Source organism: Zalophus californianus, chromosome 9 (genome assembly GCF_009762305.2).
Source record: "Zalophus californianus isolate mZalCal1 chromosome 9, mZalCal1.pri.v2, whole genome shotgun sequence".
NCBI lineage: Eukaryota > Metazoa > Chordata > Mammalia > Carnivora > Otariidae > Zalophus > Zalophus californianus.
In genome coordinates this window covers 96,026,086-96,053,397 of record NC_045603.1, presented here as the reverse complement: position 1 = coordinate 96,053,397, position 27,312 = coordinate 96,026,086, and the positions used below count along the sequence as shown (strand labels likewise).

The window sequence follows — 27,312 nt, the reverse complement described above, 5'->3', positions numbered from 1 at the left end:
ATATATTACAGAGTTTCCCAAATTTTGTGAGACTACTCAAGGCACGAGTCAACAATGGATCAAATTTGGGGCACCTGGGGAGCTCAGTCAGTTAAGCATCTGTCTTCCACTCAGGTCCCCCCAGCCGGCTCCCTGCTCAGCGGGGAGTCTGCTTCTCCCTTTCCCTCTGCCCCTCCTCCCAGATCATGCTCTCTCTCATGCATGCTCTGTCTCTCTCAAATAAATAAAATATTTTTAAAAATGGATCAAATTTTAGGTGTCATATCACAAGTCAGTACTGAGGTGTTTTTTAGTTATTGCTATTCTACTTATATTTCTGGAATATTTCACTCCAGAACAAACAACTTTATAGGAGAATTTAGAAAGAACTGATCCCTTTATTGCTTAATAAGAATGGTTCAAGACTAGTTTAGGGGGCACATGATTATCCAATGACCGTAAACTCACTTTTTCTTCTGGTGAAAGACTGTGGGATTTTGTTTGAGTTAAGGTGACCCTTTACCAGGTTAGCCAGGTTTTTCCTTTCAAAACTCAGCATGTCTGAATCCCACTCACCTGTTTCGTAATAATCATAGGCTTTTACAGTAGCTGGTTTTAAATTGTCAACTTGGATGTCTTGTTCCACTGAGAAGGAGAAACTCAGAGTTTGATTGGTTAGCTGGAGAGACAGGAAAACTGAATTGGAATCAAAGATTAACTTAGTTTCTAGTTACCATCCTCTCTTCCTATGAGATTATCAAACCTTATGGTTATGCTATCCATCTGTATCAAAACCTATGGAAAGAATGGGACATTTTGAGAATTGCATAATACACTCAATGGCAGATACAAGAAGGACAAAAGAGATGATTCTATGAACAAATGTAATAAATCGAGCCTTGTTGACCAATCCAGGCTTCATTTCCCTCTACGGCTGTTTTCTTCTCCTCCACTTGTGTGTGCAAAACATTATCCAGAATCTGGATTGGTGTGTCCACTACTCCAGTAGTTTCCAACAGAGTCACAGAATCTTACCTCTTCAAAGTAAATCAGGACATGGTTGGTGCTCACTTCAGTCCTTTGAATCTGAGGCTTTTCTTGGAGCTGTTGACCAAGAGTATAAGCCAGACATATGGGATGAGGAAATTCCAGGCTAAGAGCACTTTTCAGGTACTTATGATCTAACTGGCTCTTCAGAAACACCCAAACTGCTAATTGTGATTTCTTTGAGAAAAATAGTAATATTTATTAAACCCTTTCTCTATTATCTGTCATCTCTATCATCTATTTATACCTATGTATCTCTGTATCTCTCATCTATCTACTCTATCTCTAACATACACGTTTTTATGATATATGAGAGAGAATTACCCTTTCCATATAAAAAGAAAAAAGGAAGAATATCACATTTATCATATGTATGTGCATATATGAATTATATATTTTAATATTATACATATGTATATATATATTTCCCTTTTAAAAATATATGATAATTCAATACCTCTCCACATACCTAATGTCTCAAGGGCCGCTGGAGCATTATTTTTTTTTAAATTTTTTTATTGTTATGTTAATCACCATATATTACATTATTAGTTTTTGATGTAGTGTTCCATGATTCATTGTTTGTTCATAACACCCAGTGCTCCATGCAGAATGTGCCCCCCTTAATACCCATCACCAGGCCAACCCATCCCCCTACCCTCCTCCCCTCTAGAACCCTCAGTTTGTTTTTCAGAGTCCATCATCTCTCATGGTTGCTGGAGCATTATTAACCATGTCTATGACTTACGTCTTACACTGGAGACCACATAATGGTGACACCCACTATTAAAATGATGGAAATACTCTAGAGAAGTAAGTGTGAGGGAGTAAACCTTTTGAAAACCCAATAAAATTGACAAGCATAAATGTCAGGATTTATCACGACTTTGCTATCTGTAAAGGATTTAGGCTTTACCTTTCTCACGGATGATTTCGTAGGTATGAAGCCTGATACCATCTTCACGTCAACAATGACCATGTTGGAGCTTGGTCGTTCCCCGGTGTAACTATGAAGGCAAAGCACATGGACAAGGCATTCAAACAAAATTCTTTGGAGTTCATTCAAGACAGAAATTCCCCCTTCTCTATTATTTCTGGTGTTCCCTATCCTTAACTACCACTCAGCTTCCCTATCTATTCTATTTGTTTCTGCTATGCTTATTTGGAAAACCCATCATTATGAACTCACACTCTGCAGGTATGGCAACATCATATGCTCAACGTTAAGGCTTTTCGGTACGAGTGAAGAAAATTTTCTCGTTAGTAAATATTGCAAGAATTCCATATTCATATTGTGTGACTTGAGACAATGGAATTCCCCCGCAAAAGAAAATCAATTTTCTATAAAAGGTCTTACCAACAAAAGGATTTACCTAATGTTGATGTGAATCTGGAATTTCCTGTGAGCATGTACTCCATCACAATTCTTGGGGAGAGTATCAACCTTCAGAGTGAAGGGGACTTTCCCTTCTTTCTTGGGCAGGATGTTATATCTCAAGGATGTCTGAAACAAATGGGAAAAAAAATCCTTTATCATTGCACTCAAATAGTCTGTCTCTCTTTAGTGCACATTTCCTTTTCCATTTGGAGATTCATATCCAATTCTTGAGGCTTTTTCTCCTCATTTGTAGCATCCCCTAAACCCTGGAAGTCTCACCTGGAGATACACACATCCTGACCCTGACACGGTCGTGCTGTACTCCCCTGGAATCTCTGGCAACCCGACCTCCTGCAGCAACAGGCGATTGGCATCGTGGACTTGGAATTCTTCAAAGAACTTCTCTGAAGACTTGACAGTGACTACAGTTGCTTTCTCCCTTTTACTGAAAGTTGCTGCTCCATATTTGGACAGGGCTTGGAGAGCTACCACAGTATCCTGAAAAAAGATGGGGCAGAAATCACAGGAGTGCAGGTAACAAAATCATACTGGATGTAAATCATATCAATACTACTCTCTCTCAGAGTTATTTCATGACAAACACTAGACCCGTTATTAACATAAGCTATTCTATGGACTTTAGGGGGACATAAAAAAATTTCCCCATTCAAGTAGTTTACACTATACCTATGGAAATTAGACCCACACATTGACATAGAGCAAAGGCTATTTCAATAATTTAGAAATTTGTATAATAATTTTTGTTGTAAACATTCAGAGAAAGGAGAAGAAGGCAAAGCTAGATTAGTAAGAGAAGACTTCCTCATGAGAAGGTGAGTAAGAAGACTTACTTGAAGAAGGTACCATGAAGAAGAAATAAAATTATGTATGAATCACGAGAAAGGTTTATATAGACAGAAAGAGAGGCATCAGGGACTACCAGGGTGGGAAATATTATGTGGAGACATAGAAAAAGGAGAGAGCCAATTCCAGAAAAAGTGAAGGGATTAGCTTAATTAGATGGCAATATTTGTGTTTACTGGGAGAGAGTAAATATTTTGAATAACATTATTAGATAATTTTAGTCTTTGGATAAAAAAAGATTTACTTTATCAGGGAAGTAATTTTATGAAATATTGCTTTAGGAAGACTGATTTATTTTCCATTTGGGGGTTGACTAAGGAAAGAAGATATGAGAGACTGTACAGAGGATTTTATTCAATAATGAATATATAAAATAATGAGGCTGGAACCTTTCTGGTGATGGAGGAATGGAGAAAGTATGAATTAGAAATATTGTCCGATTATTCAACTCCTAGAATATGGTTGTGTCTATACATGTATTAACATATTTATTTTTCTTCCTAGAGGCTCTCTCCACAGACCTGAGTGGAGGAGAAGCCCCCATTGGGGTTTTGTTGCTTGATGATCCATTTCACAATACGTGAGGCCACAGACAGGTCTTCTGAAGATGGGGCTGGCCAAGCAGTAAGATAGGCAAGGAGCAAGTACGAAGTCATCTCCACTTCAACAGAAGGAGCCCGGGGTTGATAACAGAATGTCGTAACGTCTTCAACTTTCCCAGGACGCTGCCAGTGGATTGAGTCCTCTTTGAAATAGAACAGAATGTGATCTTAAACTTAAAGAATGATCTTAATTAATTAATTAATTAATTTTTAAAGATTTTATTTATTTAATTGCGAGAGAGAGAGAGAGAGACCATGAGCAGGGGGGAACGGGTAGAGGGAGAAGCAGACTCCCCGTTGAGCAGGGAGCCCGATGGGGGCTTGACCCCAGGACCTTGAGATCATAATCCAAGCGAAGGCAGACGCTTAACCAACCGAACCCCCCAGGCGCCTGTCAATCACTGGTGATTTGGGGGGTAAATTGTGCAGTAAGCAGCCCTTACCTTCTTTCACAGCGTCTTTGTCCAACGATTCAAGAAGCTCACTTCGCTTGGCCTGCTTTCCTGCTAGGGCAAAGGCATAGGCCAATAATGCCTTGGAATAGACAAGACTTCCTTGGGCCTCTGAGATGGATCCCCAGGCATTTTCCAGGCAGAACAGAGCATTGCGGACAACAGGGTGCTATAAGGCAGATGAAAAGAGACCTTTAGATAGCAGAAGCAGGCTAATGAATTGTCCATAGGCTAACACCAGATTAAAGGGCACAGTGTGTCATGTAACATCATGGGTTCTGACCGGAGAATAATTTCCTCTGCAGCTTCCAAAGGGATCTGGTCTTTTATGGTCTAGTGAAATATACCAAAACTAAATAACATGAAAACCACAACCCATTTTCCTCAGAGAGTCATAGTTTCATGATTTGTATTCCTTATATTTGTGAGGGAGATACAGGGACTGTGCTGGTACGTACAGTGACAGGTAGTGGCATCTCCAGCAGAGAAATGGTGATGTAGGCAGAGAGTGTCAGTTCATCATCTACCCCACCCTGTAAAGATCAGAGGCAGAGATGCTCAAACACTCCAATATTCATTAGCAAGAGCTGGCTCATTCTACTTATCCCCCTGCACACTCTTCACTAGAAAGCATCTTTTCTCGTGCAATATTACTGATTTTTCCCCCTTTCCCCTCCACCCTCAAATTCTCGAATCTGTCCCAAGTCATTTCCCCTCACTTTTAGTAATATATTGGGGGGTTTTTTTTGCACAGTATTTTATAATTCACTAAAAAACTGCTAATTTATTGTCAGATTTCAGAAGTTCTAGAGAGTACCATCCTTCCTCAAAGCTATGTTACCAAGATGTGAGGAATCAGCAGGAGGGTCTTTGCTCCTACATGTCACTATTTTCAGGGACCAGAACAAAATGAATGGCACTACCCTAATAGCATTGTTTAGCAGTGATCCGGAGCGCTGGAAACAACCATTTTCCTTCTGTCTCTGTGCGAGCCAGGTGAGGGCACTGGTGATGTGTGACATCTCCACAAAAATGTGCGACCGGGCTTGAGCAAAGGACTTGAGCACAAATGCAGTGAGCCTGCCCAGCAAAGGAGAGACAGACATGAGGACCATCTCACACTGAAAGCTCACTTTGGGCAACTGCACTCAGACATTGGTCTTTGCCACCTGGGGGAGGAAACCGTTGGGGAGAATTGGTGGGGAGATGACACTTGCACGCTAAATATTCTTGTTTGTTCCTCAAATATCTGAATTCCTTTTTTAAATCTCAACTTTATTGGTTTCTCCCGAGTTGATGCTTTTCACTTTTTTTTTTTCTCACGAAATGTTTGCTGGAGGCTCTGAACCTTTCCATCACCCACACTGCCATTTCCTGAATGATTTTAATAACATCACAGTCTCTTTCTGTCTTTTCCCTCTTCCTTTCCCTTAATGCACAGTATAGAAGCTTCTCCTACTACCATCTCACATGAAAACACTTTCTGCCTTATATTTCCATTGGGGGGCTCTTTATTTTACTGCTATTTACTGTGCTATCACAGATGGCCTGTGTTCATACACGAAATGGTGAGATCACACGGTAGTGATGACAGACATATGGATTTTTAGAGGATAACACATTTCCATGAAAGAACTCCAGGTATCAGAGAATAATTATTTCCAGAATTGCAGAATAGAATGGATCTATAGCAAGCATGCGGAAATAATGATCTTACCAAGTGTTTCCCTGACTTCTGCCATTATGATCCCCAAAGGTGCTGTATGAACCATCACTGTGCTTATAATTCAACTGCCTTTGGTACCCTGAAGAAGAAATATTCATAGATTTATGAAATAGCAGAGACGTTGGAGAATAAATCAGTTTTTTCCTCAAAACTTGGATAGGAATCATAGGAAAACTACTGTTTTATTAAGATGTCTCCAAGGCTTGATAATGCCATTGAATTTTCTGGTAGTAGAGGGGGACATTTCATTGGTTGTCACAGCAACAGTGATTATTAAATCTTAACCAAAAGGATGCTGATTTGAGTTCACTGAGAGAGATATTCAGGAAATCAATTAAGATTTCTCCTTTTGGGATTATTGCTCACCACTGATGAGGTAGCTGATGGCTTTGGACTTGATAGTCTCTGTCAGCTGTCGTGTCTCATTCAGATAGTTCAGAACATAGATGTTAGGGACAAAAAGGACCATATTTTGCTCTCCACAACCATACGGCATCTGGAGAAGATTATGAAGATTTTGCACTGCAGAGCCTAATATGTCACCTGGGGAATGAAAGACATTAAAAAAATCAGAGGAAGGGTGCCTGGGTGGCTCAGTCATTCAAGCGTCTAACTCTTGGTTTCTGCTTAGGTCATGATCTATCTCATGGGTCATGGGATCGAGCCCCGTGTTGGGCTCTGTGCTCAGCAGGGAGTCTGCTTAAGGATTCTCTCCCTCTGCCTCTGCTCCTCCCTCTACTCGCTAGCGCGGGGCGCTTTCTTTCTCTCTCTCTCCCCCTCTTTCTCTCTCTCTCTCAAATAAATAAACAAATCCTTAAAAAAAAAAAAAAAACCGGGGGAACTCAGAGCTGGTTTCTGTTGAGATAGGAAGATAGATTACTAGCTAAACGAGAGATCAAATCATGTACGGAGGGAAGGACAAGAAAGCATAAGAGCTGAAGAAAAACAAGAAATAGAAAGGATAGAGAAAAGCGGGACAAAGAAAGTCGATGATTCCAGGATGGGAAAAACAATGGCTGGGCACATCTTTTCTGATGAACCGCTTGTCTGGTAAAAACCGTTTTCAAACCTATTAAGAAGCACCACCACCTAGTCAATCTCTGAAGATGAGGGCACAGAGAAGTGACCCTTCTTACTCTTTCGAGTATGTCCAGGTATAATAAGTGGCACAACATCTATTCAACCCCCTTTCTGACCAATATACAATGCGATTCTTAGCTTAGCACTCTTTCTCTCAATCCAATGCCTACAGCCAAAGTCTTCATTAACCGTGGGTGGTGAGGCTGCGTGCACTAGAGTAATGAGATGGACAGCTGCTTGCCTTGGGCTGGCCGACTCACCCAAAACCGAATATGTCGCCCTGGCAGATCCTTCAACCACATCTGAAGGAACTTTTAGTGACAACTTTTCAGATACACCAGTTTCTAATGAAAGAACACAAATATATATAAGGGAAGGGAAAAAATGAGAGAAATATTCTATTTTTTTGAAATTTTTCCTTTTGATCAAATTCTAACCTGTCATGTCTCTTGATCATTCTATAATTTTTTCAGTGCAATCTGCGTTTCTCCTAAAGTCATGATTCATCTCACAGTGAAGTTCATATTAATATGTTTGTGCTTAATTTTTACAGATTTCCTTATAAGCATATACCTTATGTTATGCTTATTTCTTTCCCTTCCTTGTTTATGTTAATACTTATTATTAGTGTTTTTTGAAAATAACATTCATGTCATAAATATGTGTTAAGTGTGTGCTATATGCCAAGTTCTGTTTTAAGTGCAATGATAAAACAATTTTCAAAAAAATTTCCTGACTTCCCAGAGTTTTCACTTTAATGGGAGTAAAAAGATAACAAATAAATATTTAGTATGATAGATACTAATAAGTTCTATAGAGAAAATTAAAGCAGAGTGTTTATATGGGTGAGCTAGTAAGACAAAGCAAATCAGAAAGTGTAGGGTGTGGGAAGCAGTTTCCCCTCTTTGATAAAACAAAATCATAGGTGACTAGAGACTTTACGTATGTCAAGGAGTAAGATTTATAGATATCTGGGGGAAGAGACTTCCAGGAAGAAGGAACAAAAAGTGAAGAGATTTCAGAGATTAGAGCATGGCGGCGGTGTTGCAAGACCAATCTAGGAGTCCAGTGTGGGCAGAGGAGGGTGAGTAAGGGAGAGAGTAACAGGATATGAAGTCATGGCGGTAGCGAGGGTTTGGAGGGGACATTGGAGACATAGGCTTTAACTTTCAGGGATATGGGAAACTCTAGGAAGATCTGAACAGAAGAGGCACATGATCTGAAATGTGCTTTACATGATTCCTCTTGCTGTAGGGGATCAAGGAAAGATGACCAGGAGACCCGTTAGGAGGTTATTGAGAAGATCCAAGAAAGAAAAGACTAGAGTAGAAGTGGACATGGTGAGAAGTGGGAAGATTCTGGATATAATGTGAAGGTGGCACCGACTAGATTTGAAAGTAGATTGGGTGTGGGGTATAAGAGAAAGAACATAGTAAAGGATGACTCCAAAGTTTTTATTTCAAGCAAGTAAAAAAACAGAATTTCCATCATCTGAGATGGAGAAAATTGTAGGAGGAGTGGGTTTGTGGGGACCAGCAGAAGAGCAGTTTTGAACATGCTAGTTTGAGATGCCTATTAGCCTACAGGCCTGTAAGTGGAGATGATTATGTGCAACTGAATACACGAGTTTGAGTTAAGAAAGCAGTGTGGACCCAAGTTGTATATTTTGTGGTCTCCAGTACAAAGTTGTTATTCGAGTTCTGTGACTAAATGAGATTATCAAGGGATGCTTCTAGAGAGGAGAGATCTGCACACTGAGCATTGTCCTCAAGATGATTCTAGATGGTGCAGAGTTGAGTATTTTAATGGTAATTTTTATATGATTATATTAATGGTATTAGTAAAATATTGGTTTCCTATACATGTTAGTGAACCTGAAGTTCTTCTTCAGTAACTTATACAAGTAAATTAAACTTGAGTACCTTTAAACTATTAATTGAATAATAAATAGTACTATTGCCACATAAATATTTTAATACTTCAAAAATTGTTTCGGAAGAAGTTTGAAAAACACAGGGGTATTGGAAAGAATCCTATTCTATGGTCATCAGTTTTAGTTCTCATTATTAGCCAGGAGCTTTTAGGTAGGTCTTTTAACTTCTATAAGCCTTCATCAGGAAAAGACTGTTCTGAATCAAATATCGTTAGATTTGCACATGGGAGAGTACACTCTTTTTTTTTCCAAGAGGAAAACATACCACGAAGAGCATTCTAAAACTATATACTTTGGCAAGTGGCTTAACATGCGAATTTTGTCTATTTTTGACACTTACCTGATGCACAGAGGAGTGTGTTGAAAGTTTCTTCCTTTTCTATTCCTTCAGGCTTTATATCGAAAAAAAGTGAAAAAGGAAGGTCATACTGAGTGTATAGGAAAAAAAATCTATCACTTTAAAGCAGAGCGAAAACGTTAGTAAGAAGCTGAGTTGTAGATGCATCTGTATTTTGTGGCGTGAAATGTCACTGTCACAGACATATTATATAATGCTATATAGTATAATAAGGGCTCTGAGACTCAGAGAAAGTTTATCGGCATACCTCAACTAATAAGGGCTTGATTACGGTATCCTTCTGTCCAAGTGCTGGGACTCTTGGCACCTTGTTGCCACACAATTCCTGAGACTGCAGGGCTTCCACAGTAGCTGTGAAATTCACCTTTCCTGGGGAATAAGATTCTTAATGAGTTGAACAGTGATTCTATATTGCATGGTTTGTCTTTTCAAGTATCTCCTATATTGCATATAATTTTCTGTCAATGCATCATTGTTGAAGGAGGAGGAAAAAAACATGTATCTGGATCAGAGCGGAAAGCACATCATTACAACATAGGAAGCAGGATTTGTCAACAACTTTACCACTTACCCAGTGACTTTGGGGTCACAGCCCAGGACATAGTTTTCTGCCTATTTGCACAGACACAGGGAGTTTCTTCATTCTTTTTCACTAGGTCCGCTGACTTGTCAGGAAAGGCTTCCAGCTGCCAGCTGACCTGTCCCCCATACCCACGCACAAGTTTGAGAAAGAACACAGGTAGAGGGACAATGACGGGGCAAGGAGCTTCATGGGACAATGGGAACTAATTGAGAGGCTTTGAGAAATTGTTCAAACAAGGTAAATCCTGTCGAACACTTTGTAGTTTAACGTTGCCAATAGGGAACTGAAAAACCGACAAGAATTGAGATATTCCCAGGGTTTAGACTTGTGCCAACACAAGAAAGAGATGTTTCCTTTAGTCAGAGTGAAAAAATAATCAGGTGGAAATGATGTCTGAATTTAGGAATACGCAGAAAAAATAAAGCCCCAAATGAATATAACCTTACCACCTTGGACCAGTCAGGGAGCTTTTGCTCTTAGCAACTATTCCATCCCCAAATTAGGCTACATCATTCTTCAGCTATGATTTGCTGGGAGATTACCTAGGAGACCTGGATATTAAATGGCAACTGTGTGTCTCCCTTCCACTTTTGCTCACTCCCAGAGAAGTGCCCTTACCCGAATGCAATGGGATAAATAGTTGAACACGGTGGCTTTGAGCGTAAAGGCTTCTCCTCGCACCACAGAGTAGGGGAGAGTGAGTTCCAGGAAGAAGGGCTGGAACACTTGAAGAGAGATGACGGGAGAGAGACCCAGCCCTGTCGACCCGGACAAGCAGAGTGCGCTGGCCTTCCACTCCGTGATGGTGTCAGGGACATTCACTGCCAACTCATTTCTACCTGATGAACTAGAGAAAGGAATAAGAGGAAGCCTTTGTGAGTCAATCTTTTTTTTAGCACGGACCCAAGTTGATTGTGGAGCATGCTAACCTAGTAACCCAGTAGAGTCAATACTAAACCTGATCCTAGATTCGGCACTCCTGGCAAAGTCTCCGAAAGGTTTTCCTTTCCTTTTAGGGGCAAGGGTAGTTTCCCACTTGGCATGATTTTAGATATCTCAGGACCAAATTAGAAAAAAAAATTGCATTGTTGAGCTATGAGATCAATGAACTATGAACCTAAATGTTTACCAGAAAGAAGTTGAGCAGAACCCCAAGGCTCAGGAACGCCAGAATCATGGAGGATGAGTCACATCTTTTCCTAAATGAAATCCTGGGCAACACACAACTTACTCGAGTGGCACCAAGTCCCAGATCCAGGTCTCAGGGAAGTACTTCCGGACTGTCTCTTTCACTTCCACGGCTGGAAGATTCTCTCTGGGGAACATTGGATAAACTGGTCCTGCAATACCACGTGCTAGAGGAAAGACTGTGGCAGAACCATATGAAGGGCCCAATGTAAACCTCATTTTTATCATGAATTTCTAGTTGCCTAGTTCTCAAGTAGAATAAGGTCGTTTGCTCAGGGAATGTTTATTATTGGAACAGCTCAATCTACCAGCTTGTGACCTAGTTCATTTATCTATTTGTCCTCTAGGAAAGCTAATCCTATTGGTTCTTCAAAGAGTCTGGAGGTAAATGTACTTTCCTCTGGACATGAAAGCAAATATAGCTCTCTAGAAGCTGATTATTCAGGGGGTAACAGGAAGAATAAAGAGTAACTTAATATACCAAATACTCCTTTTATGTTGGAAGGATGATCACATGTTCTCCATTTGCAGTGAGAATCAAACAAGAAGAATGAATAGGAGCTACAGCAAGAGGGTTTCAGAAATGCTTTTTTATTTTACAGTGACTGAGATACAGACAGAAACTCTAGGATACAGTAAAGTATGTGTTACAGACAGCAGAGACTCAGTAAAGGCCAGAAAATGAACTTCAGATTGAAGTTCAAAGAAGAAGAAATGAACTTCAGAAAGAAGTCCAAAGAAGACTTCACCAAAGTAGACTTTTAGATGATCATTGAAGGATGAGAAACAGAGGAGAATGGAAGAGGCGTTTGATGGAAATGGCTCTATTAATACACACTCAGAGGTCAGAAGGGATGCTCCACAGGGAAAATGGAGCAGGATGTCTATTTTAGGGCTCTGTTGAGTAAATCATAGATGTAATTATATAATAAAACTCCATGAAGATTAGGACAAATAAATTAGATCTGTTAAGGTAGGAGTTAGACTGATTTTAAAAAAAAGTGATACTCTAGAGATCAGAAGATAGGGAGCACAGGTATAAATACATAAGTAGAAATGTGACATATATATATTTTACATATATATAAAATAATATCATAGGACATGCTTTTTTTAAAACCTTAAGGACGGTAATTCTATGAATTCTGGAAATAGTGACCATCTATGAGAAATAAGTGACATGATAAAAGCCATGTTCAAGCATGATAATGCCTTTCACAGTATCCAGGACAGATTGAAGTGGAGAAAGACTGGAGGCAAGAAAGGTAAATTAGGGTGGTTTTTAAGTCATTTCCTTATGAAATAATGAGGCACAAGACTAAGGTGGAAATGAAAAGGAAAGGATGGATAGGTGACAAATACAAATGCAAAATTTGCAGAGAGCCTTACAGAATATGTGGGATAAGAATGCAATGATGGGGGTCCCTGGGTGGCACAATCGGTTAAGCATCCAACTCTTGGTTATCATTCTGCTCAGGATGTGATCTCAGGGTCGCGAGATGGAGCTGTGTTGGGCTCCATGCTCAGTGGGGAGTCTGCTTCTCCCTCTCCCGCTGCCCCTCCCCCTGCTTGCGCGGGACACCTCTCTCTCTCTTGCAAATAAATAAATCTTTTTTTAAAAAAGGAATGTAATGATGGTACTCTGTTTTCAGGTTTTCTGGGTCATTCTATGAACATGTTTTCTCTTAGAATTGGAAAGAAAATACACCCTTGGTATTAAGAGGGATATGAAAATAATGCAATAGTGCTTTCCAAGTATTTTTTTGAAAAACATACTCTTCATGGAATCATAATTCTGTTTTCTTCTTTTATAGTCACACATATGCTCAGTAACTTTGATGTTGTCACTTTGATTTTAGATCGGAAGAAATTGAACCTTTGAAAGTTTGAGTGAGTCTGTGAATTTTCAAAGTTCCATATGTCCTACCATGCAGGAATGTGATGAGAACAGGTCCCTTTGCTCTTAGCACAGTACTCTTTTTTCTGTACACAGAGTTTTGTTTTTCTTTCTTTTTTTTTTTTTTTGTACACAGAGTTTTCTTTCTGTTGAGGGAATATTCTCAGTTACTCCTCTGTTGCCAACTAGAACTTTATTCTTTGTCTTCTTAGGTAAATAATTTCTACTGTATTAAAGTATTTCTACTGTATTAAAGTATGTGTTTATTTTTAAGAAACACTTTATATTAACACATTTCTTTTTAGGAAGTAGGATTAGTAGCTATTCAGACATGCAGTGAGAAATTTCTCTAGGCCTGACAGCAATCGTAAAAAATACTCAGAATCTTTTCAACTTTCCCTCCTTTCCAGGTATACTTGAAACACAGTAGTATATCTGCTAAAAGTTGGATTATTCTATCAAATATAGAAAATCACTTTGATTTTTATAAAAGAATATGACACAGATAATAAATGTCCGTATGATTCTTCGTATTTCTCAGCCTCCCTTGCAGTAAGGGCAGATGTGATATATGCCTTCTCCACAGCTGACCAAAAAAGGTCATGTGCGAACCAACTCCTTTCCCATGGTAATGACCTTCAGTGCCACACTGGAGATGGAGTCACAAGGTGGAAGCAGAATGGGTATCCCCGACTCACTGGTAACGAGCTGCTCCGGACAGCTACTGGACTCAAAAGCAGTTTTGTGTGAGCAAAAATAAAACTGTCATACGCTTAGTCACTGAGATGTGGGGGTTTGTTACTGCGGTATAGTCTGTCTTATCCTGACCAATGTAGCTGTCGAAACCACCCTGGATAAGGAGGATTTGAAATAGCAAGATCATTGAAGGCTAGGACAAAATGACAGTCAATTTTGATTTCAGAGAGAGAGAGAGAGAGAGAGAAAAGAAAGAAACAATGATTGCTTTAAAAATCCCATTTTTGGGGGGAGGGGGAGATGTTGTTTGGAGAAAACTTACCAAGAAGTTGCTCCACAGTCACAACATTTATATGCAGAAAAACATCATTTTTTTTCCTATTATACTAGCAGGCAAATAAATCTCACCGTTACTTCCCGAATAGGCCATAGGCATTCCTGGACGTGGCAGAAGCAGCTGACAATGCTTGTGGACTTTTGAGTTGGTAAAAATATTTAATCCTGCAGACTGGACGAAAAAGAACTATGAAAGCGTACTGGCAATCCAATCTTGAGAGTGGAATATTGCCTTACATTTGGACTATAGGGGCCAAGGGCAGGCTGCCCCCAAATGTCCCACATGGCATATTGATTATTTTGAGTTGAAGTTATTCGGGAGACAGCTGGTGCAAGGACACTCAGTGCCTCCTCTGCCCCCCCTCACAGCAGGAAACATATCTCCCACATGAGAGGTACCCTCCCGGTACTAAGAACGGAAAAAAAAATCCTTATCACCAGAGATGGAAACTTTAAAGCCAAGAAAGCTGTAGATAAGAAAGCTTAAATAAATAAAATCTTAAAAAAAAAAGAAAGCTGTAGAAACAAGCCCTGTTATTTTTGTTTTCTAATCTATGACCTCAACCCAAATTCCACTTAGAATCCTAAAGCTCCCAAACATCTGTTTTCCTTATCCTGTCAATTTCTCCTAAATTCATTGTGTCATTGTTTAAAATGTATAAGAACCAGGAGCTTGTTCATTTCTTTAGGTCTCGGTTTCATTATTGGGCCTTCGTGCACACATAATGAAACTACTTTTTTCTCCAGTTAGTCTGTCTCATGTAAATTAATTCTTGGTTCAGCCGGAAGACCCTGAAGGAGGGTAGAGGAAAAATTTTTCCTCCCCTACATTATCACACTTTCATTATTATTATGGACAGAGCTCATAGGACCCTTGTGAAAATTCCACACAATAGGGAACAGAGCTATTTTATAAATAGGAAAACAGATTCACAGAAAGTCCAGTTCATCCAGTTAGTGAAGAGAAGTTAGGATCAGAACTCATGTCTTCTGATTCCTATTTCTGAATTTTGTGTGCTATAAGCTGATGCCCCTTTATATTTTGCATCCAAGAAACTAAATATTTTACACTAGGATGTTTATCTTCCCTTTTTTTCTCCCCCCAAACAAATATAACGCATGCGTGTGTGTGCGTGTGCGTGTGTGTGGTGCGCGCGTGTGTGTGTGTGTGTGTATCTCATGGCTTCACTGTACAGAGTAATTTGTTTCTTTTCATTTGAAATTCTAGGGTTGCATATTGGAGATTTTTCTTCACGGTCTTAGTAAAATTGGCTTTGTTCATGTTTTATTGGAAAATATGCCTTTCTCTGAATCTCTATACTCAGCTCAGCTCTTTCATAATTTATTCTTACCTCCTCTCTTCCTTGTTTTACGTATCTTGAATCTCTGCATCCAAAACAGACATGCAGATGCCTACACTATAGCCTGATTCCTACAGCCCACCTGGTTCCAACTGTTTTTTTCTTCAATACTAGTCACAGGTAAATACTACTTGCTGTCTTATCTCAGAGTACTGGGAAATTGTGGGATACTTGGGCACCGTCCTGAGTGGCATGATATGGAATAAAGACATCAGAAATACATGTTTAAAGATTAAACAATTAGCCAGTAAACCTAAAAAGTCCTCTACCTATCCCTACCACCAACTGATCGATGATTCTGGAGGCTCCAGAAGAGGGAGATTTCAATTGCTGTCTGCCACGCCGCTACAGAATGACATGTTTTCCTCAAAGTATAAAGAGAGTGGTTAGTCCTTCCGGTGGTGATAAGATTTAATCTCACAAACCAGATAAACTCTCCTTGCATAACACTGCCTCATTACAGTTAATCTCAAAGATAAACATTTTATCTAATATACCCGTAATGCTAGCGTGACTACCCAAGTTTTGTAAATCTTTTCTTCCTGAAAGGCTACTTCCAAGTTTTCCAGAAATTTTGCTGTACTGAAGATGATGAAAGTATTATACTTTTGTATTCAGTCATTTATTCATTCAATACATATTTATTGTGCAGAAGGCTGCTTGCTATAAGGCTGCTGATAAGGTATTCACTTTCCAAGGATAGCAGAGGTACTATGGAAAATGTTTGGTTATTCTCACATACTAGAATCTCTGACAGAGGCTGAGAGGAGGATATGACAGTAGTAAACGGGCTTTGGGATCAACTTAGTTAAGGTTGTGGGCTCTAGGGGCGCCTGGGTGGCTCAGTCGTTAAGCGTCTGCCTTCGGCTCGGGTCATGATCCCAGGGTCCTGGGATCGAGCCCCGCATCGGGCTCCCTGCTCTGAGGGAAGCCTGCTTCTCCCTCTCCCACTCCCCCTGCTTGTGTTCCTGCTCTCACTGTCTCTCTCTGTCAAATAAATAAATAAAATCTTAAAAAAAAAAAAGGTTGTGGGCTCTAAAAGTACACCCTTTGTTCTTTAAAGAGCCAGATAAATTGGTGATTGAATATCTGTATGTATACAAAGTTCTCCATTCCTCTGAGGGTTCAGTATTTCTCTGTTAATCTTAGCTTTGTTTTAGGGGGCACAAGATCAGATTCTAGAGCTTAGAAATCCACTTGTTCTCCATTTTAATAAAGACTTAAAACTCGGTTTTGGTTATATTTTCAGGACGCTGAATTACCTCAAAAATACTGTAAACATCTTCATCATCCAGGATCTGTTTTGGTGTGTAAACGATTCCATTGTGAATTATGTCTTCTGCAATGATACATTGCTCATCATCTTTGGTCAGGGGACCTCCATATCCAACGCTAGGGACACTCTTTACTGGTAGCAAGTCATAGACCTACAAAATTGAGAGAACAAAGGGAAAACTCTTGTTTTGTTTTTTAGTTTTATTTTAAGTGTGATAATGTTCAATTGGAGATTTAAAAGATCGTGGGGCTTATTGAATACTCCCATGCCAACACTATAAAAAGGAACACAGACAATCATGGGGAGATAATGAAAGTCATGGATCCTAATCCTCTTGTTGTACAAGAGAAATGAATACATAGAGAAATCTAATTAATTGACCAAAGTCTCAGAGCCCATTTTGGTTGAGTAAGAATTAAACTGAAGTCTCCCGTGTCCTAGCCCAAATGCATTTTTTTAAAAGGAAGCCGAGGGGCTTCTGGGTGGCTCAGGTCATGATCATCTCAGGGTCGTGAGATCAAGCCCCACATCGGGCTCCATGTTCGGGGAGTCTGCTTGAGTTTCTCCCTCTCCCTCTGTTCCCCTCCCCTACTTGCATGTGCACTCTCTCTCAAATAAGTCAATAAGACTGTAAAAAGAAAGGAAGCAGGGCGCCTGGGTGGCTCAGTCGTTAGGCGTCTGCCTTCGGCTCGGGTCATGGTCCCAGGGTCCTGGGATCGAGCCCCGCATCGGGCTCCCTGCTCAGCGGGAAGTCGGCTTCTCCCTCTCCCACTCCCCCTGCTTGTGTTCCTGCTCTCACTGTCTCTCTCTGTCAAATAAATAAATAAAACCTTTAAAAAAACAGTTAAAAAAAAAAGGAAGCAGAAAATGTGAACAGTAGAGAAGTGTGATGAGAGAACAAAGCCATTCATAATCCCATCACTCAGAAATAATCACTGTAAATTCTTGATTCATTTCTTTTCCCACTTTATAAAATGATTAAGTTGTTTTTAACTCTTACTAAGTGCTTGGTTTGTTTGTTTTAGTCTACTATTTCAGGACCAACTTTAGCTTGAGAAAAAACTAGGTGCACAGGCAACCGAGAAATAAACCAACTGCAGTTCACTTTTTGCCCAGAGCCTAGTGTCGGGCCACCTGCTCAGTCACATAGTACCCAGGCCATTAGGCAAACACTGGCCTCCGTGCGGACCTTCTAATCTGGCTGCGTTCAGCTCTTATCTATGCTACTCCAATAACCTACTAACCGTTTCTGTTCTTTATCCTTGCTCTCATCCTCTCAGCAGCAAACAACATCTTCTTAACAGAGAAATCTGAATTGTCACTCTGCTGTTTAAAACTCTTCAGGTCTGGGATGCCTGCTTGGCTCGGTGGTTAAGTGTCTGCCCTGTGATCAGGTCATGATCTCAGGGGCCTGGGATGGAGCTGTGACCTGGGCTCCCTTCTCAGCGGGGAGTCTGCTTCTCCCTTTCCCTGCCCTGCCCCCACTCGTGCTCTCTCTCTCTCTCTCTTTCTCTCAAATAAATAAATAAAATCTTAAAAAAAAAAAAAAAATTCTTGAGATTTACCACAGCATTTACCGTCAACTCCAAATTCCGCTCCAGGCTAACAAAGCTCGTCACAATCTTCCTTACTTTGCATTTTACTTATAGCCTCTACTATCCTTCGCTCCCCACCCCCCACTACATATTAGGCCATTACCTTTTCCCTTTAGAGCACTCCAGTCTTAGTCTGACCTCAAGACTTACAGGCACGCTGCTCTCATTCTTTTTCATGCCTCCCCCTAGCCCTTTGTTTCCTGACCCTCTAAGAGGACACTCCTAATCACTATTTCAAAAAATGTCCAACTCGTTTTTTCTTTATGTCAACATTTTTTTTGTTCCTTTCATTATACTTAGCAAAATTTGGAACTATTACATGTTTATTTGTTTCTGTTGCTTGTTTGTTTATTTTAATACCAAATAAGACTGTAAGTCTAAGATGGTCAAAAAACCACATCTGATTGTTCACCAATAGAACTCCTGTTCCCAGAGCAGGCTCCAGCCTCTAGTCAAGATGCAGTGAACATTTGTTAGATAAATAAAGGGACGATGAAAGTAAACTACAGGGCTTTTTGGAACGTGCTTCGTTACAAGGGGCATCTCTAAAAGACAAGTTTGAATGGAAACTCTCTTTTGTCCATACTTCAAACCAGTGAGTAAGTGCCTAGATTTTAGGGAAAGCTTAAAAATCAGGCATTTCACAAACTATCTTGAAACGTGGTGCATTAAAGGTGACATCAAATGAGAAATTTGATTCCAATTCCACCCTTAAGATATATTTTTGGCCTGTTCTTTTTGTAGTGGCTTGAACTATCCAACTATGTTTTCTTCATTCTTAAAATTAAGGTAATAATACCCACCTTAAAGAATTATTCCTCATGTATTCAATGTGTTGAACATCTTTTATGCAGGAGGTACCGTGCTAGGCAGGGAATGTGGCGGGGCAGCCATGTTGCTCCCTCACTGAGAATGTATTATAACAGAGAATGAAGCGAGGTGAGACCTGTGAAGCCCTTTGTGCCAGGTCTTTTGTGGAACTGAACCTAATTCCATCTCATACATAACTTACTACGCTATGCCTGACACTCGGAAGAACGTGTCCTCAGTTGCAACCTCCAGTTTCTCAAGCTGGTCTTCCCATTTGTGCATTTTCTGATATGCAAGGCTGAAAGGGGACTCACCGACTGAGGGGAGAGCTCAGCTTCAGGCTTCATCAGCAGAACGCTCTGGTCTACGGCACGAAGGGCACAGAGGGAGTGAGGAGTGGCCGTGACCTCCAGGTTGTTGTGTGAGGCTGGCAGGCTCTGGGCTTCGGAGAAACTCAAATTTACCTGTAAAGAAGATATGATTATGGCATTCAATTTACTAAGTATTACTACCTCAACACTCTCTTCTACCCCAGGTTAGGACTAATTCTTTCTACACTTGGCTTCTCTTCATCCGTTTTAGACCAGGCTTAAGAGGTGCATACACCTCGGCACTACTGGTTAACTATCTCTGGAATAACTTAGACATGTGTTCCCAGTTAACTCAGGTTTCCTGCTCCTTCTATAACTGGTGAAATGTAAATTGGTGTTGGTCACATTGAAACAGAATCCTGAATGGGAATAAGAACACACATGCTAACAAAGACACATACCTTGTTGTGGTTGACCTATCTTTGTGCAGTGGTTTTGCGGTGAATGTGTAGTTTGCATGGTGCTATGAAAAATCATGCGCTACCTCTGAGACCAGCCACCTGAAGTCTCCTCCAGGTGGCAGTCTTAGTCATCTGACATTCTAAAGGGGTGTGGTACTGTTGATCGCGATCGGGGATTTATTGGATCATTAAAAAAATTGAACATCTAATATACATCCTGAGAGTTAAATGGTTGAGAAAATTCAAAGAACTGTGAATAAAGCATAAGAACTACAAAATAATGGAAAATTGTGCCTAATTTTTTCAGAGATTTGATTCTGCTTTGGCCAGAAGAAACTCACTGATAAGTGAAACTATCAGTTCCCTATGTTTATGTAAACATTTCCTGAGTAGAATCTGAGTTTTATTTTATATTCAAAATATAAAATAAAATAAAATCATTTAAAATCTAGATACTGTAGTAGCATCAGGTAACTTTCTAGGTTCTTGAACTGCAAGTTGATTTGGATTGGAATGAAATGTCAGTAGGTTTAGTGAAATAATATTTGGCTTGGATTGCTGAAATTAACTATGATAACCCTGCTATGTGATCTGTGAATTAATGTAACAGTTGGATTCATGTATCATGAAACCTATATGAAAAATATTAATTGATTTATCCTTAAATGAAATAATATTCATCTCTAGGTACACCTGGGTGGCTCAGTCGGTTATGCATCTGATTCTTGGTTTCAGCTCAGGTCATGATCTCATGGGTCATGAGATTGAGCCCTGCACTCAGCAGGGAGACTGCTTGAAGATTCTCTCCCTCTGCCCCTCCCTTCACTCGTGCTCCCTCCCTCTCTCTCTCAAAATACATAAATAAATCTTTAAAAAAATGAAGTAATATTCATCTCCAGAGTTCAATATATTATGAAAACACTGCTTATGGAGAATTCTGTTTTAAGCATGTTTGTTTTTATTTTTAGAAAATTTAAGTTTATTAAAATATGTTTGTGACTGCCTATTTCAAATGAACACATGAAATATTTGGGATATAATCAACTGAAAATACTATTAATCAAGAAGTGGCTATGTTGGAAAATGTAAAATGTTTTATTGATAAGAAAACAAAAGAGAATTTTAAGACATACTTTGAGAGTCTTCACTTAACCATATTAATCAATGTTATCCTTAATATATAATCATATCCAGTCAAGAATGACAGGCAATTTAAACTCTTACATTATATTTAACATGTATCCTAAATCTGCTATTTTTAAGGTAAGAAAGAGGGATATGAATTTTGAATAGAAAATGGTTTTTCTCTATCCCTATGAAAATTGAAGAAAATAAAGTATATTATTGATTTGAGGGAACACACATCTCCAACTGACCTGGATCTTCCCCTCACATTCTCAGTCTGTTCTTCACTCTGTTCATCAACCTGTCAGGTTGTCTACCTTCTAGGGTCCTCAATTTGTAACTTTAATAACTCTCTTTTCTAACTTTTAGTGGTAAATAAAAATAGTCAACTTTCTTCTAAATACTTTTATTTTTTCATAGCTTATCTCTACTTTTTTTTTTTTTTTTGAGAGAGACAGAGAGAGGAGAACGCACCCACGACCCTGAGATCATGACCCAAGTTGAAACCAAGAGTCAGACGATTAACAGACTGAGCCACCCAGGCGCCCCAGCTTATCTCTACTTCTTCTTTTTTTTTTTTAATATTTTATTTATATATTTGACAGAGAGAGACACAGTGAGAGAGGGAACACAAGCAGGGGGGAGTGGGAGAGGGAGAAGCAGGCTTCCCGCCAAGCAGGGATGTGGGGCTTGATCCCAGGACCCTGGGATCATGACCTGAGCCAAAGGCTCAGATTAACGACTGAGCCACCCGGGCGCCCCTTATCTCTACTTCTGATGAGTAAGTTACAAGATATTTAACATGAAGAGGTTGAGAATAATGTCCAGGGGCTTTTGATTCTATGTGAAGTTTTCTGGTGTTACTCAGGAGTTGTCACATGCTTTGTACCAGAGAGAAACCACGGCTCGAATGAGCAAACTGTGCCGAAAGCGATTAGCATAACATGGCCATTCCAAGGTTTAACAAACAACTAGCTACCATGATTAACAGGAAGGGCATGGAAGTTGGAGACAGGAATTTCTCCAAGATTCACAAGTAATACACAGAACATTCAAACCGAACAGAAACTACGCTCTTGGACACCTTCTTAGCATTCTTTAGGAAGATGAAATTAAAAATTAAATCAGCATCCATTGTGAATTTTTCTCGGATCATTACTTATGTGGATCATTATATATTTAAAAAAGGATAATCTAATATAGTTTTCATTGCAGAAATGTTCACTTGCTATAAATGCAGTTTTAATCTCCCCAAAACTCATGTTAAAGAGTCTTTCTAGGTATATTTTTAAAAAGATATGTGAAGTTGGTGAATGTCATCTGATTGTTAATGTTGAAATTACAGCACAAAATTCTCTTGGGATAAAGCTTATTTATATTTCAGTAGGCTTCTTATTACAAGTATGTATTCTTTGGAAATTTTAAGTATGTTAGATTTTTCCGCTATGGTCATTATCAGGGGGCCCAGGCTATGTTTCTCAACATGGGGCACATACATATACCTCTGTTCTGTATTATCAGAATTTAACTCACAGTGAGTTACTGGCTTCTGCAACAGTACATGGACATGTGTCAAGGGGGTACGATCGGGTAAAACTGATCCTTGTGAAGCATCATTTTTAATTGAAAACTTAGGGAACAAAACACTGCAGAATTAGAACAATTTAAGCTTTCTAATAGAGCAGATTTTGGATTCCACATGAATTTTAAGATAAGACAAGAAATTTTTAAAACATTGTGTTTATGGCCACCTGCTTTGGACTTCTTCACTAGCCCTCTCAGGCAGGGTATGGCATCTCTGTCAGCCTTTGGAGGATGTTTTAGGAGCCCTATGCAGCAGTTTTTAAAATGGACATAATATCCTTCTTTTTCATACCTCCAAAGCGGAGATGAATAAAAGAACTGCTTACACAAAAGACCCACCTTATTGGCAAAACAGTTTTCAATCTCGAGTTTCTTAGTATCGGCGACAATTTCTCCACTGGGTAAAATAGCATAAACCAGCAACCGGGCAACAGGAACGATGTCTGAGTCCACTCGAAAGGAGAAGGAAAATACCCCTTTCGCTGGAGAATAAAGAAAGTCCAAGATAATTGGTTAGGAAGAGGGAAGAGTTCTCAACTTTAGAAAGAAGAGGCTCTCCAATTATTTAACTTACTCACATTTGGAGCACACTAAAGTAAGAGAAGACTTGCGTTTGTACCATTGTGCACGTACACCTACATGCTGAACCAATGACAGTTTTTCCTAAAGATGTAGGATTAATTGTTCATTTCCTTTGCTTAAGTAGAGAAAGACATTTAATGCACATTTTGGTTTTAAAATTAAAAAAAAGATTTCTTAAGAAAAAAAGAGACAGCACCTGGGTGGCTCAGTTGGTTAAGCGACTGCCTTCGGCTCAGGTCATGATCCTGGAGTCCCAGGATCGAGTCCCACATCAGGCTCCCTGCTCAGTAGGGAGTCTGCTTCTTCCTCTGGCCCTCCCCCTTTCATGTGCTCTCTCTCTCTCTCATTCTCTCTCCCTCAAATAAATAAATAAAATCTTAAAAAAAAAGAAAGAAAAAAGTCAAGAGAGAAGAACTTCTAGACATCTTTAGTTATCTCTATTTATGATCCAAAACAACATGAGGATAATTCAAAGAATGCAACACAGTCTTTACTTCAGGCCATTTTCAATACCGCAGAGATACAAGTACAAATAATCACATACAAAACAGGGTGTGTCTCTGATTTTTATCAGACAATTCCTTGTACTTATCTTAGTGGTTTCTTTCCGTGTGCATACATAGTGCTTATAGGATAAGACCCACTTAATTTTCTCATAAATGTTCTAAGTTCCTTATAGCATAAAATGCTTTAAAAATTGTAGCCGTCCTGTATCTATAGAAAATTTGAGGACAGCTTGTGGTGAAAACACACAGAAACCGCAGGGTCAAAATAAATTTGACACTTCTGACTTATGTCATTCAGCATAATACCCTCTAAATCCATCTGCATTGTCGCAAATAGCAAGATTCCATTCTTTTCTTTATGGCTGAGTAGTACAACATAGAGAATACAGTCAATATATTGTAATAAATGTTGTATGGTGATAGATGGTGACTAAACTTATCATGGTGAGCACTGAGTAATGTACAGAATTGTCGAATCAATATATTGTACACCTGAAACTAATATAACATTGTGTTAATTATACTTCCATAAAAAACTTGAAATGATAATACTAAAACCATATAAAAATCACATAAAAAGCATAACACCTTGAGGGCATCTTGAGGGCATGGACCATATTTTATTAATGTTTTTATCCAAAAGACTTATTATAGAGATACATGAAAACAGGAAGATATATTATCTTCAAATTTAGTTCTCTTCAAGATAGTTCAAATATATAAACCTCAAATAAAGTTTAGCTATCACAATTGTAAACAAAAAGATATCCTATCCATTTATAGATCAGTTTAAAAATATTTATTGTGTACCCACTGTGTGCCAAGGACTAATGGAAAAAAATGAGGTTTCAAAGATAAAAGACAAACACATTTTAATCTTTGTAACATGTTATTCTTCATTTTTTTCCTGGATATTCTGAACTGTTTTGGGTAAATGAGCTTTTTGATCTCTCTAAATATGCTCTGTCAAAAAAAATTTTTATTTTATTTTTATTTTGTCTTAGTAAAATGTTAGCCTGTAGTTATTCAAGTGAATAGAAAAAAGGGAAGCTACTTAGGAGATTTAGACTGGGGACATGTAACAAATAAATAGACCAAATGTATTCATCTTTTTGTAACAGACCCTTTTATTGAAAAGCCAATTATTCTTTCATCAAGAGATGTTGATGATTCAAGAAAATCCAGAAGGAAAGTATGATCTAAGATACAGAAATGCTGTGAACCAACTTGACTTAAGTTGGTTCACAGTATTTGAGAGAAAAAAACCCAGGAACTTGTGGAAGTACTTACTGTCTCCTTGTTCAGTGGACACTCCACTTAAGAGCAAAAGAATAGAAATGCTAACATTTACCAAGGTAAATCATATTTCAGGCCATAAAATTGTGTCTCAATAAATTTATTTTTTTAATTTTTAAAAGATTTTGTTTATTTATTTATTTATTTATTTAGACCATGCATGAGCAGGGGAATTGTGGGGGAGAGAATCTCAAGCCGACTTTGCACTGAGTGTGGAGCTGACTTGGACCTTGATCTCATGACCCTGAGATTATGACCTGAGCTGAAATCAGGAGTCAGGCACTTAACTGACTGGGCCACCCAGGTACCCCATGTCTCAGTAAATTTAAAAGATATGATCGCAAGGGCATTAAATTAGAAATCAGTAAGAAAAATTTCTGAAAAATATCTCAATATTTAGAAACTAAATAACATTTATTTTATGAACCCCTATAGTCCAAAGTAGACACTCAAAGGGAAATTTAAAAATGTTCTGAACTGAACATAAATGAAAATGTCACTTGCAAATACTTGTAAGATGCAGAGAAAGTAGTTATCTTGAGACCTAATGTTGTTTGTCTAGCCGCTTTCAAGATTTCTTGGAACTAATCACTCTTTGTCATCCTAGAAAGGATTACACCCAAGGCCCCACCAGTATCTAATTTAGATAATTGAGATGATGATATTTGGGCCTTTTGAGCTGATGAAACTTAACATGAGATTTTGGACTTGATTTAATGCTATAAAGGACTGAGGCTCTTAGGGTTGTTGAACGGGGTGAATGCATTTTGCATGTGGGATGGATGTGAATCTCGGGCCAGACGGCAGTTTGTGATATGTAGACGAATATCCCCTCAAGGGAGATAGCATAATCTCAAAAACTTATATATGTGATATGTTATATAGCAAAAGGGACTTTGCAAATGTGAATAAGTCAAGGACCTTGAGATGGGAAGATTATTCTGGGTTATCCAAGTGAGCCCAATATAATCACAGTGATCTTTAAAGTGGGGGCAGAAATGCAAGAGAGAGGTTTGAAGATGATGTACTTCTGGAGTTGAAGACAGAAACTGAGGAATGCAGGAGGTCCCGTAAGCAAGGAAACAGATAATTAATTCCCTAGAGCTCCAGAAGGCATGCAGTCCTGCTGACACCCTGATATTAGCCCAGGGAGAGCCTGACCTACAGAACTAAGCTGATAAGTTTGCATGGTTTTAAGCCAGAAAGTGGGTGGCAATCTATTATAGTGGCAATAGGAAACGAATTCAAAGACCTACATGGTCAGATTTCTCTTTGGTGATTTTCTGCGCTTTCAAATTATTTTATGCGTTTTAAAACATTTAATTATAAAATGAGTATATTTTACCTTAGGAATAAAATTTAAAATATAGAAATGCTATAAAATGAAGAAAAAATACTAAGTGGGCTAAAATGAACCTACTATGCCATCTTTTATATTAGCTTCCTTATCTTCAGTTGATGGAAGGTTTGTGATCATCATCTCTATAAAAAGTACATGTAAAATGTAAGATGTGAAATTGGGACGCCTGGGTGGCTCAGTCGGTTAAGTGTCTGCCTTTGGCTCAGGTCATGATCCTGGGGTCCTGGGATCGAGTCCCGCATCGGGCTCCTTGCTCAGCAGGGAGCCTGCTTCTCCCTCTGCTTGTGCTCTCTCTCTCTCTCTTTCTCTGACAAATGAATAAATAAAAATCTTTTAAAAAAAATGTAAGATGTGAAAATAACTCCATCTTGCTACAATGTTCAGGATTTGAGTATTTGAGAGAAAAAACCCAGGAACTCCTGGAAGTACTTACTGTCTCCTTGTTCAATGGACAAAACATGGCTTCCCGATTGGGAGATGCTTCCTCTTGCTTTGATCTGAAGAGGGAAATATATCCGTTATCATTTTAAAGGGCACCTCCTAAAATACATAACATATTATGTAAAATACTTATGTAAACATATTTAAAATATATAAATAAATTATCTCACTACTCCAATCCAAAAGTTTCGAATACTCAAGTTCTCTTTCAGTGTTTTCCTACATGTATAGTGACATACCTTAAATAACAGATATAGAAGTTTTGCAGTGTTTTAATATTTTACTTAATGTTTGCTATTTATCTTGACTATTAACTTCAAGCTTATATGTTCTTTCAATAAATATTTTAAACATACACAAAGCAATATACAGTAAAGGCAGATATAAAATATATGTTGGTATTCTCTATTGTTAAAAAACTAAATGTATTGATATTCTCTATGTACCAGGCATTGAACTAAATAATTTGGTTTTCAGATTTGATT

At 38.8% G+C, this 27,312-nt stretch overlaps 1 protein-coding gene across 2 annotated transcripts in view; it reads right to left on the bottom strand.

Moving 5' to 3' along the window:
• The window catches only part of LOC113922136 (pregnancy zone protein-like), a 45,499-nt gene that overhangs the window by 1,924 nt on the left and 16,263 nt on the right, over positions 1–27,312 (bottom strand). For both annotated transcript variants that reach the window (XM_027593964.2, XM_027593965.2), the window contains 22 exons: positions 26,820–26,883; positions 22,982–23,124; positions 19,476–19,625; positions 16,743–16,907; positions 14,192–14,291; positions 11,234–11,369; positions 10,621–10,849; positions 9,991–10,117; positions 9,667–9,788; positions 9,402–9,453; positions 7,389–7,472; positions 6,415–6,591; positions 6,040–6,127; positions 5,246–5,402; positions 4,781–4,855; positions 4,314–4,491; positions 3,790–4,013; positions 2,684–2,902; positions 2,400–2,530; positions 1,943–2,033; positions 1,015–1,083; positions 556–658 (listed from right to left, as the gene is read on the bottom strand). In XM_027593964.2, coding sequence (XP_027449765.1) covers positions 556–658; positions 1,015–1,083; positions 1,943–2,033; positions 2,400–2,530; positions 2,684–2,902; positions 3,790–4,013; positions 4,314–4,491; positions 4,781–4,855; positions 5,246–5,402; positions 6,040–6,127; positions 6,415–6,591; positions 7,389–7,472; positions 9,402–9,453; positions 9,667–9,788; positions 9,991–10,117; positions 10,621–10,849; positions 11,234–11,369; positions 14,192–14,291; positions 16,743–16,907; positions 19,476–19,625; positions 22,982–23,124; positions 26,820–26,883 — 2,884 coding nt within the window. The remainder of the gene's footprint in view (positions 1–555; positions 659–1,014; positions 1,084–1,942; positions 2,034–2,399; positions 2,531–2,683; positions 2,903–3,789; positions 4,014–4,313; positions 4,492–4,780; positions 4,856–5,245; positions 5,403–6,039; positions 6,128–6,414; positions 6,592–7,388; positions 7,473–9,401; positions 9,454–9,666; positions 9,789–9,990; positions 10,118–10,620; positions 10,850–11,233; positions 11,370–14,191; positions 14,292–16,742; positions 16,908–19,475; positions 19,626–22,981; positions 23,125–26,819; positions 26,884–27,312) is intronic.